At 37.7% G+C, this 14,539-nt stretch overlaps 1 protein-coding gene across 1 annotated transcript; it reads right to left on the reverse strand.

Moving 5' to 3' along the window:
• Positions 1-2,937: 2,937 nt before the first annotated feature.
• Positions 2,938-13,544, reverse strand: LOC107692183 (gastrula zinc finger protein XlCGF49.1-like). Its single transcript, XM_016491146.1, has 2 exons — positions 13,526-13,544; positions 2,938-4,418 (listed from the first exon to the last, which is right to left on the reverse strand). Exon 2 carries the CDS (start codon positions 4,411-4,413, stop codon positions 3,625-3,627), a length of 789 nt encoding a protein of 262 aa, XP_016346632.1. The 5' UTR covers positions 4,414-4,418; positions 13,526-13,544; the 3' UTR covers positions 2,938-3,624.
• Positions 13,545-14,539: the final 995 nt, after the last annotated feature.

The following is a 14,539-nucleotide window of genomic DNA, read 5'->3' on the forward strand; positions in this document are numbered from 1 at the left end:
ACAGTCAACTTGCTGCCACCTGCTGGCGGGTTACTTTCAAGTTTAAAAGTAACTTTTTTTTTTATTTTTTTAATATTTATATTTATATTTATATTATATATTTAATATTTTTTAACTTTTAATATTTGTAAATAAAAAAACCTGATGTAAAACACCAAGCTCACAGCATTATTTATGCTGTTGTAATTTTGCAGTGTTAATGCATTCATGCTACATTTCAGCTTCATTAAATTGTCTGTGTAAATGCATCTAAATGCCACTTCAGCTGCTTCAGTTTCTCCAGCCGTGGAAAATTTGGTTTTGTTAATACTGATTTAATTTGATTGGTAACAGCCCTATAGAGCCTTATTATATTAAGTGAAATTATTAATAAAACGTAAGAATTTTATATGAAAGATGACACATGCATTTAATAAGGTTGGGGGGAAATGCCCTTTTTATAGGCAAAAAAAAAAAGACCTGGAAATCAATTCAAATAAATTTTAATATGCAGTAACTTTAGTCATATAAAATGTAATTTTCCAGCAACAAAACTGTGGCCAGTGAAAATGCTGAATGGCTAGTAATTTTGGAAAACCACTAGCCACAGTGGCTGGTGAGCAAAAGAGTTAATGTCAAGCCCTGTATACAGTGAACACTTGTAATTATACTTGTATTGCAGAAAAAAATGTGGTACCGGAGTACGGTGGTGGGGGTGCTTGACATGTGTCAAACACTAGAAAGGGGTGCACGCTGCAAAAAGTTTGGGAACCACTGGTCTAGATAATTACTATTAACATGTAGAACCTGTATGTTTAATAATGTATTAGTAAATGTTCAAATTAACCAAGATTAATAACTTTAGAAGGCTTTTTTACTGTTACTTAAGTAGTTAACTAATGTTAACAAATGAAGCAGTATTGTAAAGTTTTAACTATTTTTAGTTTACTCACCAGACAGCGTACTTATAAAGTACTTACCTAATAAAGTGCTCAGTAATTTTTTATTCAGTTAAATAAGTTACAAGATGGTAAGTAAATTAGAAAAGAATGTAAAGAGTGCTTGCCAAAAAAAAGTATGCAATTAACAGGCACAGATCATTCATAGTTTAATGGTTAGTTCACCCAAAAATGAAAATTAGCCCATGTTTTACTCACCCTCAAGGCATCAGGTGTATATGACTTTCTTCTTTCAGACGAATCCAATTGGAGTTATATTAAAAATTATCCCTGCTCTTCCAAGCGTTAGAATAGGAGTAGGTGCTTTTTTTTTTTTTACAGTCCAAAAGACATCATGCCTCACATGGCTCTGGGGGGTGTAGCACATCACTACAGGAGGCCTTTATTATATATTTTGCATCTGAAAGGGAAACTCCTACAAATGCATATTCAATAGAGGTCAGGCGCAAAAATAACTGTGTCCATGCCTTTTCAGCACTAATTATTCACTGCGCGTCTTTAGGAAATCCTGACAGTACTATTTTAACACCAAAAGACGGTTTGCACTGGCGCAAGCTGTTAGTAAATCTGGGTTTGGATCGTAATAAGAAAAATAACAGCAAATTTTTAAATTTTGGTTGAATTATCCCTTTAAATACATTTAGCCCTATGATGGACTGGCCAGTTGTCCATGTTGTTTCCCTGCCTTAAGCCCGAGTTACGGGATCAGCTCTAGCAGCCCCGCAAGCCTTCAAACAGTGTGGAGGATGAATCAATTCTTTAAAATACTTTGTCTAATATATAATTAACAAGAAAAAGAAAGGAAGACAAACTGCTTCGGGTTGCTTAGTGCACCCAATAATATGAAAGGAAAAAGTATGTACATACATACATATACATACATACAAGCTACTGAAAAGACAACAAAGAATGAACTGTGCTAATAAATTTTTTTTTTAGAGCTGAGCATAACTACAATATTTCCATGCTTTTCTTGATTTCTAAATTTAAAGTTGCCTGGTTTTTCCACGGTTCCACAATCAGTAGACTTATCCAGATATTACAACATTAAATTGTATAATGGCGTTTTAGTAGCCTGGCAACTGATTTTAATATATATATATATATATACTGTATATGAATACAGAAACAGTATGCTTTACATATATCTGATGCAATGAAGCCAGTCCCCCGTATCTCTACCTCCAACTTAAAGGGGTCATATGATGTTGCTAAAAAGAACATTATTTTGTGTAACGCCCCTACCATACTGTGATGCAGAGTCCCAGCGCGACAAGGCAAAAACAATAAAACCCATTATAAACGAGGCATTTGTTGCATCCAGTGGGCACATTATTACTGATTATAATGACTTATACTGTTTTTTTACGCGTTGCATTGCGTATCGCGCTGCATGAACATAAAACCATGTCTGCATTTGTGATCGGAGAAACGACAAACAATTTCTTTTTATGTTCTTTCTTGTTTATATTGTTGTATAACTTGTAATAAAGAGGAAAAAAAAAATTATAATTTGTGTTTTGTGATAAAATTGAGAGAATTTTAAAGCGGATTAATTTCCAATCAATTATTATACTGTCAATAAAACAGCTTTTTGAAGTGAGGAGTAGTCATCACTTAAATGTTATTTACCTCAGAAAAGACAACAATATTACTTAAGTTAAGGAGCTGGTGCTTACTTCAACCTTTAGAACGTTTTATTGCTGTTTTTAATTAAATACATGTGAAGAATTAAAGTTTGGACTCCACAGATGGTGGTTGAATTTTCACATGAATTAACATTATTCATGGAATATACTGGCCTTGCTAAGACTTTAATCTCATCTGGCTATGGCTTTATTCTCGTCATTTTGATTTTATTGTCAAAATATTATGACTTATTTTTACGTGATACTAAAACACTGTCGTAAAATTTAAATTGATTTGACTAAATAATAAGCTAAAAAACCACCTAGATTCAATGGAAACAAGCCATTTTGTTCTGTTTATGTCGATTTAGTTATAATCTTTCAATTACATTGTTGCATTTTCCAGAAAGGTCGAATTTTGACTAATATTTTGATTCCGAGGAATCAATACATGAAATTGAGTGACACCTCTATAGTTGAAATTACAGGGAATCTACTGCAACCATACAATATTTGAAACTACAGCAAAGAAGACGGTCAGGTATGGTCACTGGAGTACAAATGCACAAAATAAAATACAATAAAACTTATGGTGAAGCATTAAAGAGGTGAAATTAAAGTCAAGTGAAGTTTAAAAAAAAAGTAATCATGGAGGTGAGTCAAATGTTGACCACTTTCAGCTTTAAAGCCTTGATTTCAAACAGCATTTTTTCTTGTCATACTCTTTAACAAAGAACACAAACAGTCTTACATTTGCATGACTTTTTTTACATGCATCTGCAAGTGTGATGGAAGAAAATGTTTTATTACTCTGACCACAATTGAATGTCTTCCAGAATGAATGTACAGATGATTGTAGAAATAGCCCCTTTTTCTAAACCATGTCACTCTGAGGAAAATGTACATTTCTTCCCAGAATAAGTTTTCAAATGTCGTCATGCTGCTTTGACTTCTGAAACTCTTCTCAGACTGAAAACACTTGTGAGGCTTCTCTCCAGTGTGAACTCTCATGTGAATCTTAATTTTGCATTTTTTAAACTATTTCCACAATGACGACATTAAAAACTGTTCTCTCTTGAATGAATCCTCATGTGATAATTAAGGCTTTCTTTATATCTCAATCTCTTCCCACACTGTTTGCAGGTGTAAGGTCTCTCTCTAGTGTGAATTCTCATGTGAGTCTTAAGTTCTGCATTTTGTGTAAAACTCTTCCCACACTGTTTGCAGGTGTAAGGTCTCTCTCCAGTGTGAATTATCATGTGAGTCTTACGTTCTGCATTTCGTGTAAAACTCTTCCCACACAGTTTGCAGGTGTAAGGTCTCTCTCCAGTGTGACTTCTCATGTGGACATTAAGTTGACTATTTTGTGTAAAACTCTTTCCACACTGATTACATATGTAGGGTTTCTCTCCAGTGTGAATTCTCATGTGAGTCTTAAGATCTCTATTTCGTTTGAAACTTCTCCCACACTGTTCGCAGGTGTAAGGTCTCTCTCCAGAGTGAATGATCATGTGGGCATTAAGGTGACATTTCTGTGTAAAACTCTTTCCACACTGAAAGCATTTTAACGGTTTCTTTTTAATGTGAATTTTCATGTGGAATTTAAGGCTTTCTTTTCGATTGAAAATTTCTCCACACTGTTGGCAGGTGTAAGAGCTCTCTCCAGTGTGAATTCTTAAGTGTGAATTAAGGTTTGTAGTTTGTGTTTTTTTATCTTTTGGTGAGGAAGTCTTTTCAGTCTGTGAGCAACTAATGGATTCTTCTTCAGTTTTGAAATCATGATGTTTCTCATTTTGATCTTTGTCTTTCGTTTCATTCAGTTCTTGGCTCTGCTGTTTCAGCGCCATCAGGTCTGAGGTGAAATAAGAAAAATACAAGTTAACACCAGTTTTAATGGCACAAAGCAACAGACATCAAACATTTAGACTAGTGCTGTCAATCAATTAAAAAAAATAATGTGACAAACAATTTCACAATGAATCTCCAAATTAATGTAAAACAACAAATATTGTGTATTTAAAATATGCAGTTTAAAGGCATCTTTTACCAAGTAGCTTACTATTAATGACGACCAGTCTCATCTATACAAATACTGCTACTGATGTCTTTATTAAATGCATTTTACTCCCAATTTTAGCTTTTAATCAGACATTATTGCTGTATAATAATAAAAAAACATTATTTGTAACATTTAATAGGCTTTGAAACATCGTGAACCTAAAACAACCTTCACAAACTATAAATTGTATATGCATAAACTATTAATTGAATATAAATTAATCTTTATTAAAAGTCAATCAGAGTGGTGAGTGATTTCTCTTTTTTCTTTTGTTCTTTGATTTAAATCAATGTCACAGACTGCAGCAGGTTTCATTTTAAAAGCGGTGCTGTCTCTTTAAAACCTGTGCAGCTGAGGGGCAAAGGACTGTAAGGTGCTAGTCAGAGCTAAGGAGGTGGAGTTGGTCCGGGTGTGCCGGTTAGAACAGTGGTTCTCAAACCTGTCCTGGAGGACCCTTAGCCCTGCACATTTTGTATGTCTCCCTTATCTAACACGTACGATTCAACTCGTCAGCTCGTTAATAGAGACTGCAAGACATGAATTGGGTGTGTCTGATAAGGGAGACATACAAAATCTGCAGGGCTAGGGGTCCTCCAGGACAGGTTTGAGAACCCCTGGGTTACAACACCAGAGCGGAGAAGAAATCGAGTTCAACGGTTTATTGGTACAAGCATATGCAATAGAGGGGGAGCCAGGTGGTAGCGAGGTGCATTAATCAATGTTCTTTGTTTGCATATAGGAGGTGAGCATGAGTACTGGTGCAGAGCAGTATCGTCTTGTACTTTATGTCCTTAGAAGTGTCAGCTACTCGAGTGTGTGTGGTCTGCAACAAATTAAATAAAGATATATTCTAACAAACAATGCTTCTTATCACAATCCACAACATCAGTATGCTCACATTAATAACAACAACAACAACAACAACATATAAAGTGCTAAGAAACTACTGCCTTCCCCCAAACATCAACACAATATAGCTTTTGAATACAACAAAGCAGGGTATTATGAAACATAAACAGCTTAAACATCATAAAAGTTACTACACTTCACATTGGATGTGAACTCAAATACTACTATACTTTACATTATCATCCATTTCATATCATCACTCTTATATTCTCTATTCAGTAAACCGAAACTAACTCAGCTCGAATAACAGTGAATGAGTGAAATTTACAATACTCACTTTCTCTCTGGACGCACACAACTTTAAACACTCAAAGGAACTTAAGAATGATCATATAACTGTTGTCTGCCACAGAATCTTACAACTGGTTCTCGCTGGAGACAGGTAACGGCTGATGCAATACTAAATCGCGTATGCGCAGTGCTGTGAATGCGTTGCATTCTGCCAAAATAAAAGTTCCCGTGATTTAATAGCTAGTGCTCTTGTGCATCCACATACTAAGTCATTGCCCATTATTAATTAATGAATCATATTAACTGGTTTCCCTTCTTCCTTTCATTGCAAAAACACTTGAACGAGCTGTGTTCAACCAAGTCTCTGCCTTTCTCACACAGAACAACCTCCTCGACAGCAACCAGTCTGGTTTCAGAAGTGGACATTCAACCGAGACTGCCTTGCTCTCAGTTGTTGAAGCCCTAAGACTGGCAAGAGTGGATTCCAAATCTTCAATACTTATCTTGCTGGATCTGTCCACTGCTTTAGACATGATTAACCACTAGATCCTCCGGTCAACCCTATTGGCAAAGGGCATCTCAGGAACCTCACTCCAGTGGTTTGAGTCTTACCTCTCAGATTGGTCCTTCAAGGTATCTTGTGGCGCTTTTCCACTGCGTGGTACGACTCGGCACAGCACGGCTCGGTGTGCGTTTCCACTGCAGTTTAGTATCGCTTTAGAATGGGCGGGATTATTCACATGTCGTTATAGTTGCACCACCTATGCCGCGACTCCTGAAAAACTTTTTCATTCTGCGTCGCCCTATCAAGCTCTCGCTAGATCCGCTCCTCTGCTACCAACGAGAGGAATGTCTGTACTTCCTCAACAAACTACGAAACAACCACTTTTTGGTTGTTAAAAAAAGGTGCGCTCGTTCAAAACAGTTGCGTTCGATCCTTCGCTGGCTGTGCTGATTTAAATCTAGCGGTTCTGTTGTGTTTGTGTCGCAAGTTCAGTGACGCAGGTAGTGACGATTCTCTCCGGCCAATCCGTGATCAGCAGAGTTTACACGTCACGTTTTGGTAACGGTACGGTTCGCTTGGAACCTCAACCGAGGTGGTACTAAAAAAAGTACCAGGTACTGTACCCAGTGGAAAACCCCACAAAAGTGAACCGTACCGAGCCGTACCATGCAGTGGAAAAGCGCCATTGGAGAGGTGTCCAAGTCGCAACATCTAACTACTGGGGTGCCTCAGGGCTCAGTTCCTGGACCACTTCTCTTCTCTGTGTACACGGCATCATTAGGTTCTGTCATTCAGAAACATATAATTTCATATCACTGTGCTGATGACACTCAACTCTACCTCTCATTCCATCCTGATGATCCGACAATAGCTGCTCACATCTCAGCTTGTCTAACAGACATTTCTTGCTGAATGAAGGACCATCACCTTCAACTCAACCTTGCCAAGACAGAACTGCTTGTGGTTCCAGCAAACCCATAGTTTCATCACAATTTCACCATCCAGTTAGGCACATCAACCATAACTCCTTCAAAAACATCCAAAAACCAAAAACTCCCGCCTGGTTATATTCCGCATATTCACTGTTTGTTCACCCACTGTCCTCTTGGAGTAATTTTCTTCCCAACCCGACCGTCCCTGCTAAATTTAAATCTTGTTTCCAGAACCTCACATTTAAATTTCCACTACTGAAAGAGATAGATGACAAAATGTAGTATGCACAAAAATTTGATTTATTATTTTATTCATCTTGTGAAGATACAATGTTTAATATTTTGCTGTCAACACAGTAGTAAAAACGTATCACAGAGAAAATAAAAATAGGTTGTACAAAAATTGTATTTTTACATTTTTATTCATCTGTCAAGATACAATTCGTTTAACATTTTGCTGTCAACACAATAGGAAAAAGTGTGAAAGAGAAAAGGGTTATAGTACACCCAAAAATGAAAATCAGTTTTACTCACCCTCGAAGCATCCTAGGTGTATATGACTTTCTTCTTTCAGACGAATCCAGTCGGAGTTATATAAAAAATTGTCCTGGCTATTCCAAGCTCTATCATTGCAGTCAGCGGGTGTTGCAGTTGAACAATCCACAAGTCGTCAAATAAAGCGCGCGCATACATAATAAAACGTGCCTCACACGGCTCCGGGGGGTGAATCTGTACTGAATCCATGTGTTTTTGTAAGAAAAATATCCATATTTCAAACGTAATAAACACTTTTCTCTCACTTCCGTTATCTTTCATATGCGGAAGGCGTTCCGGCAGAAGGCGTATGACGTATGCACAGCGCGCGCACCTCTGAGATATGCTAGTCTCGTGCCTCCAACATTTTTCTTTGCAAATCTTCGGCTTGTACTTCTAATTCGTGACCGGCGTTTTGTTTTGCTGTCTCTCCGCATTCGTCACTAATCACACAACGCCGCGCGTCTTACGCCATCCCCCAGCACGGCTTCCGTGTATGACAGATACTGGAAGTGAGAGAAAAGTGTTTATTACATTTGAAATATGGATATTTTTCTTACAAAAACACATGGATTCGCAACATCACGGCCACGGAGGCCGTTCACAAACTCATTGTCTGCCCTGTCACGGCCACGGAGGCCATTCACGAACTCGCTGTCTGCCCTGTCACGGCCATGGAGGCCGTTCTTGAACTCACTGTCTGTCCTGTCACGGCCATGGAGGCCGTTCATGAACTCACAGTCTGCCCTATTCTGCCTGCTCCGCCATGGCCCCCCGCTCTGCCTGCTCCGCCATGGCTTCCTGCTCTGCCTGTTCCGCTTCATGGGCCTGGCCCTCCGTCCCTCCCCCAGTTCCGCCTCCACTCCACCACCCTCCTGGACTTGTTGGATTTTGGTTTGGTTTGTTTGGGCGTCTGGAGCCGCCCTTAGAGGGGGGATATGTAATGTGGTGTTTGGGTTTTGTCTTGTTAATGTTTCCAAGTCTTTTATTTTGTAATTGTTTCATGCTGTCAGTGTCATGCTTCCCTTGCCCTCATGTATCTCTGCCTTGTGTATGTGTCATGTTCTGATTGGTAGTCCTACTGCCTTGTGTATGTGTCATGTTCTGATTGGTTGTCCTAGTCCTGTGTCTTGTTTCCCATTGGTTTGTTCTTGTCATGTGACCCTCGTTGTCTGATATAAGTAGCCATCATGTTCCCACAGTCTTTGTCGTGTATTAATGTTGTAACCTGCTGTCGGTGAGTCTAGTCTGTTGATGCCTCGTCAAGTCTGTTCATGTCATGTCATGTCAAGTGTGTGTCTCTAGTCTTCATTATTGTTTGGATGTTTGGATTTCACCTTGTTTAAATAAAGCTGCACTTGGGTTCTCACTACGCTCGCCTTCAGTGGACTAATTCGTTACAGGTAGTTTGACATGTTCACCGACAGCCGATTAATGGCTGTTGCAATCAAATTTTAACGAAATTCTGGTAGTGTCAGAAGTTTTGGCGCACAGTCCTGCATTGTGACTTCTCCTACGATGAACGTCAAACTGTCTTCGTTTTTTAAGACTAGCCATGATCAGAATTAATGTTAGAGACTGCCCTAAACTCCGGTGCTCTCGTCTTCCGCTCACGGAATTCATCTGATACGTTGCCTTTGCTATTATAAACACCAGTTGCACTGCTGTTTTCATGTTGGTGTGTAGTGCTGCTTGCACTATTCTTCTTAAAGAGCAGGTCATATGGGATTTTGAAAAATATCTCTTTTGCAGTTTATAACGTAGCTATCCTTAAATGAAAACAATCTGCAAAGTTGATAATCAAAAAAGTGCATGATAAATAAAGATATTGTCTCTCAAAAGAGAGTCGATTCGCCTTAACGAGTCGTTATATTTTCGAATCTTTTGCCTGTTACCGGTATACGTCATTGGGTAACACATTTGCATAATCCCCACATTTTCAATAGAGTGCTCAAAATATCAAGTTTTTTTGCTAATATGTGATGTATACATAGTGCAGCTTTAGGTTTCCAGGTAAAGCACGATATTACTGTCTTACTGAAGTAGTTCTAATTCGCTGTGAACCCACTATTTCCTAAGAATGTGTCGATTAATGTAGACTGACGTTGTTCTAATTACATCGTTTAATAATAAAGAATGTAGTGTAGCACACAGACTTTATAATCATTGTGAAAGTGCTGTTTATTTTGCTGCACTGGCAGTTATAGGGTTAATGCGGGAGAGACGAGCGAGTTAGTTAGGCTGCTGCGCCTGATACAGCTGTTCTGCGTTCTGATTAAAAGTGAAGACACAGAGCGTCTTTAGTCTGTCAATCTTCAAACATTACAGTAGACATATTTTGGTTTACAAACTGTATTGTTTCATCAGTTAGTCATGTTAGCACTCGGCTAACATATCCACCATTATTGTTTTAAGTGTTCACAGTTTAGCAGCTAAACTACTTTTTGTATTTTATGTCATTATTATAAGAACGGATTGCAAGTGTTTTTGTATTTTATGTCATTAGTATAACAACAGATTGGAGCACTATATTATTGTTTTATGCAAAAGTGCTTTGTCAATGGTAGCGCTCGCTAACTTGCTTAAGGGCTCCTCTCTGTGCCAATCACAACAGGCTTGGCCAGCTGACCAATCAGAGCAGAGTATGCTTATGGAAGGGAGGGGTTTGCTCCGAACTTGCTTGGAACGAATCGTTTCGAAATCATTGGCAAATGACTCTAATATTAAATGTATATTCTGAGAAAATTACAATGTTTTCTGACCTTAGATGCATTTAAATCTGTTGTAGGGGATTCCATCACAATATTAGGACACTTTAAAATACCATATGACCTGCTCTTTAAATACGCCGGTATTGCCGCCGTTCACACACTTTTCATGATAGCCAACATTACAGCCCCGCGTGCAATGCAGCTCGCAGTCACTGAACGTATATGGGTTGATAATGTAAAACAGTCTTCGTGCGCGCACCAGTTTTTAACACGCCTTCACTGTCGTACAGTCTGACATTAATGACAGCTGAGACCCCACAGTGTGTCATGATCATCATGTTCGTACAATCTGACAAGCAACAATGGTAAAGGACTATTAAAAATCACACAGTGTGAGCCCAGCTTTAAAAGAAAAAGAGTCTTATATCAAAAATATATAAAACTAGTTTATTGTATTAAATTGACAAGCCAAAAGAAAAATGACCAAAAATCTCCATTTTAGATCTCGATGGAGGGGTGTACCTATATATTATTTTTCACAATTAGGATTGCAATCCACAACCTGGTTGTTGCATTTACAGAAATAGTTTTTATACCTATTATACAAAATCCACTTTTACATGGTATTCGGACATTATTGTGTTGGCAGTGTGTGAACACAACCACCCTACAATGATAAAAATGCACCCATTTCTCATTTTTAAATCCATTTTAAACCAAATCAGTCTCACTAGGCCTGCCGTTTTGATTCTCATGCAGTGTGACGTCACATTGCGTAGGCCCGGGCCACAGGGGTTGATTGACAGCCCTGCATTGCTATAGTTTCTGCCCTCAGCGGTTGTACGCTGTCCTTCATTTTCTCCGTGCTCGAGCAGCTGAAACGTCAACAATGTCTCGCAAGCAACCCCCGTGTTCTGTGTTTGGACGCAACACTGAACATAAGGGTGTGTTCACACTTGTAGTTTGGTTCATTTGGTCCGGACCAAAAAGGGAAATTATGCATTTGGTCCTGGTTCGTTTAGCGTTCACACTGCCATTTTTGACAGCGAACCTAAAGAAACCGAACCTAAAGGCATAGTGATACGTTTTACGTTCACAACCTGATTGGTCAGGTTGAATGGCGTATATTTCGTAACAGAACTCACCGAACACCCCAAACAAGAGGAAAAGGTGCATTCAACTAAGTCGAACACACCTAATGCCGTCTGCTGGATAAGCGCGCTCATTGTTGCGTGTGTATGATTTTATTTTCACCACCTGCAAACTCACAAAGAGCTTATAAAAGGCACGTTACCTCCTCGTTTGCCCTCTGCTCGTTTTGTTTTGGTTACACCGCATCGTCAAATCATGTCGCATAGCATCGCAGCTTATCATTACTTCCTGTTTTTGGTTTGTTTAGAAGTATTTGGTCCGTGTTGCGTTCATATTTCATTCTAACTGCACCAGAGTTCGTTTGGAAGCGGACCGAGACCCATCTTTTCAGTGGTCTCGGTCCGCTTGTTTGGTGCGCACCAGGGTTCATATGGCAGCGTTCACACTTTTACTCAAACGAACCGCACTAACAGAGCAATCGCACCAGTTAGTTTTATTCGAACCAAACGTGACAAGTGTGAACACCCTAAGAGTCTTCATTTTCTACCAAAATCTGAGCTGCTGAGGACGCAGTGGATTACTTTCATTTTTCAAGGTAATGCGCCTCAAAATCTACCTAAATACGTTTGTCTGTGCAAATCATTTCACTCCAGACTCCTTTGTGAATGTCATACCGTTATAGTGCTTAGCGTTTTAACCACATTTGTTTGTGTACGGTATTAAAGTATTTTAATTGATCGGTGTTGCGCTTGTGACATTAGTTTGCGCAGTTCTGTAACATTGCGCCGTTTCGTCCCATTTTCAGCGCATTTGGCTTCCCTTATGTACGGCTGAACACCGGTGGTCTCGCTCTCAGTTATGTTTCTTCTACCGGCTGTTTATAGGTATGTTTGTAAAGCAGAGAGACGTAAACGCGACGACCTCTTTTGGAGATGGGGCGTGAATATGCAGCTCAATTGTATATAAAGTGATACACTCCAAAACTACAAAAAAAATGAATTTTTCCAGCTGTTATAATAAATGATCTGTGGGGCAAAGCAGAGAGACGTAAACGCGACGACCTCTTTTGGAGACGGGGCGGGAATATGCAGCTCAATTGTATATAAAGTGATACACTCCAAAACTCTACAAAAAAAATGAATTTTTCCAGCTGTTATAATAAATGATCTGTGGGGTATTTTGAGCTGAAAATTCACATTTTGGGGACACCCAAGGCCAATATTATATCTTGTAAAAAGGAGCATAATTGGTTCCCTTTAATAACTGAAAAGATTAACACTAGATTGTTCAGTATTCTGCAGAGCTGGACATTTTAATAAGGATCAAATGAGTGAGTTCAGCTTTGGGTCACAATTGAATTTATCTGCGTTTTTAAGAGAATAAATTAACAGAAAAAAATCTAATACAAACTGCATTTTCAAATGCATAAAGACATGCACTAAATCTCTGGGTGTGTCTCAATCAGTTCCCTAGTTCAGTAGTCAGCGCACTAGTGAGGGAGCCAGTCAGAGTGAGAGCTAATGGACTTAAATAGCTTGATATATATATATAAAAAAAACACTAGCATTCAAAATTAATAAAAGGACACAAATTACAACTAGAACTACAAACACAAATGATACATACATTTAATGTTTAGTTATACATCTGGCATTCAATGGTTAAATTTAATAGATTCCACTTTCATGAAAACGTTTGCAGTTTGTTTGTAAAAGTTGTGATTACAGTTGTTTGTTTATTTACACTGTTTTGATCAGCAGGAGTCGTAAATGTGCGCCGATTCGAGTAATTCAAAACACTGAATCATTTTACAATGAAATCGATTCAGTTGACTCGGAGTTTATAAAGCTCCGTTTCTCCATCAGTACTCGCCAGTGACTGAACTCGTGTTAAGATAAACTGATTCAAAGGATAAGCACAGTTTACATACAATTCTCTAAATAAGTTGTATTAAATTAAACACTTGAAATTATTAAAAGCACTCACCTTTGTCAGCCGAATCAAAGACGCGGGAGCGCGGCGTAGCCTTATGACGTCATAACGCCACACCAAAATAAAAGTCTTTTCGCTGAAATCATATTATTTTACATTAGAAAATAAATATAATACGGTACAGGTTTAATGGAAATGATGAATTTCAGAGCTAGCAAAAATATTAAACTATTTAATTTATTAACAGAAACTGACTTCTCATTTCTTATTTCATCTCAGTTTCTCCCCAGAACATAAAAGGCAATAAATCAAATTTCAGCTTTATTTAGTTGAAGTGCATTATATTTAAGGATTACATTTATGGTAGGATTAAAACAGTTGATTTTGACTCTCTGAATATAAATCTTTGATTCAAATGTTTAAAATATTTAATAATTAATATTTCCCCAGGTTATCTTTATTAAAAATGGCAGTACATAATCTGTGCTAAAATGTGATTATATAAGTCTCATTACAAATAACTATGAATAACAGATATACACTGAAAATGAACAAATCTGTCTTGAATGAAAAGGATAATGGTTAGTCTTGAATCAAATTGATTTCAGTGTTAAATTCTCAGTTTTTCTAACAGCAAAAATATGACAATATATTCAGTTGTTACTCCTCATGTACCTTTATTAAGAGTGAACAGTTCAGTTAATAAATACCAGATGCAAAAACCAGTTTATTAGAAACCGGAGTCCACCAAGACAAAACAATAATAATAATTATTTACCATGTTATATTGCTGTTAGGTGTGTGATTCTTGTTCATGAAATGTGTATTGCTTATGGTATTATATTGAGGATCAAAATGGGTAAACTCTAATGAATGATTTTTAATTTTTTTTAATTGAGTACTCTAATTTAACTGGGGGATCGAGACGGTCCTAAAATATGTATAGTTAAACGTTAAATTACATGTTTGCAAAACCATTTTTTAATCAACAAATTATTTTGAATTTATTTAGACATGAAAGTTTTATGATAAAGGCAATAGTGTCTATTGAATCCTTAAGTTGCATGT

The sequence above is a fragment of the Sinocyclocheilus anshuiensis genome, unplaced genomic scaffold, assembly GCF_001515605.1.
Source record: "Sinocyclocheilus anshuiensis isolate Anshui unplaced genomic scaffold, SAMN03320099.WGS_v1.1 scaffold998, whole genome shotgun sequence".
Classification (NCBI taxonomy): domain Eukaryota; kingdom Metazoa; phylum Chordata; class Actinopteri; order Cypriniformes; family Cyprinidae; genus Sinocyclocheilus; species Sinocyclocheilus anshuiensis.

Excerpts from the sequence above, each read along its gene's own strand:
- LOC107692183 (XM_016491146.1), bottom strand. The coding sequence starts at position 4,413 with ATGGCGCTGAAACAGCAGAGCCAAGAACTGAATGAAACGAAAGACAAA.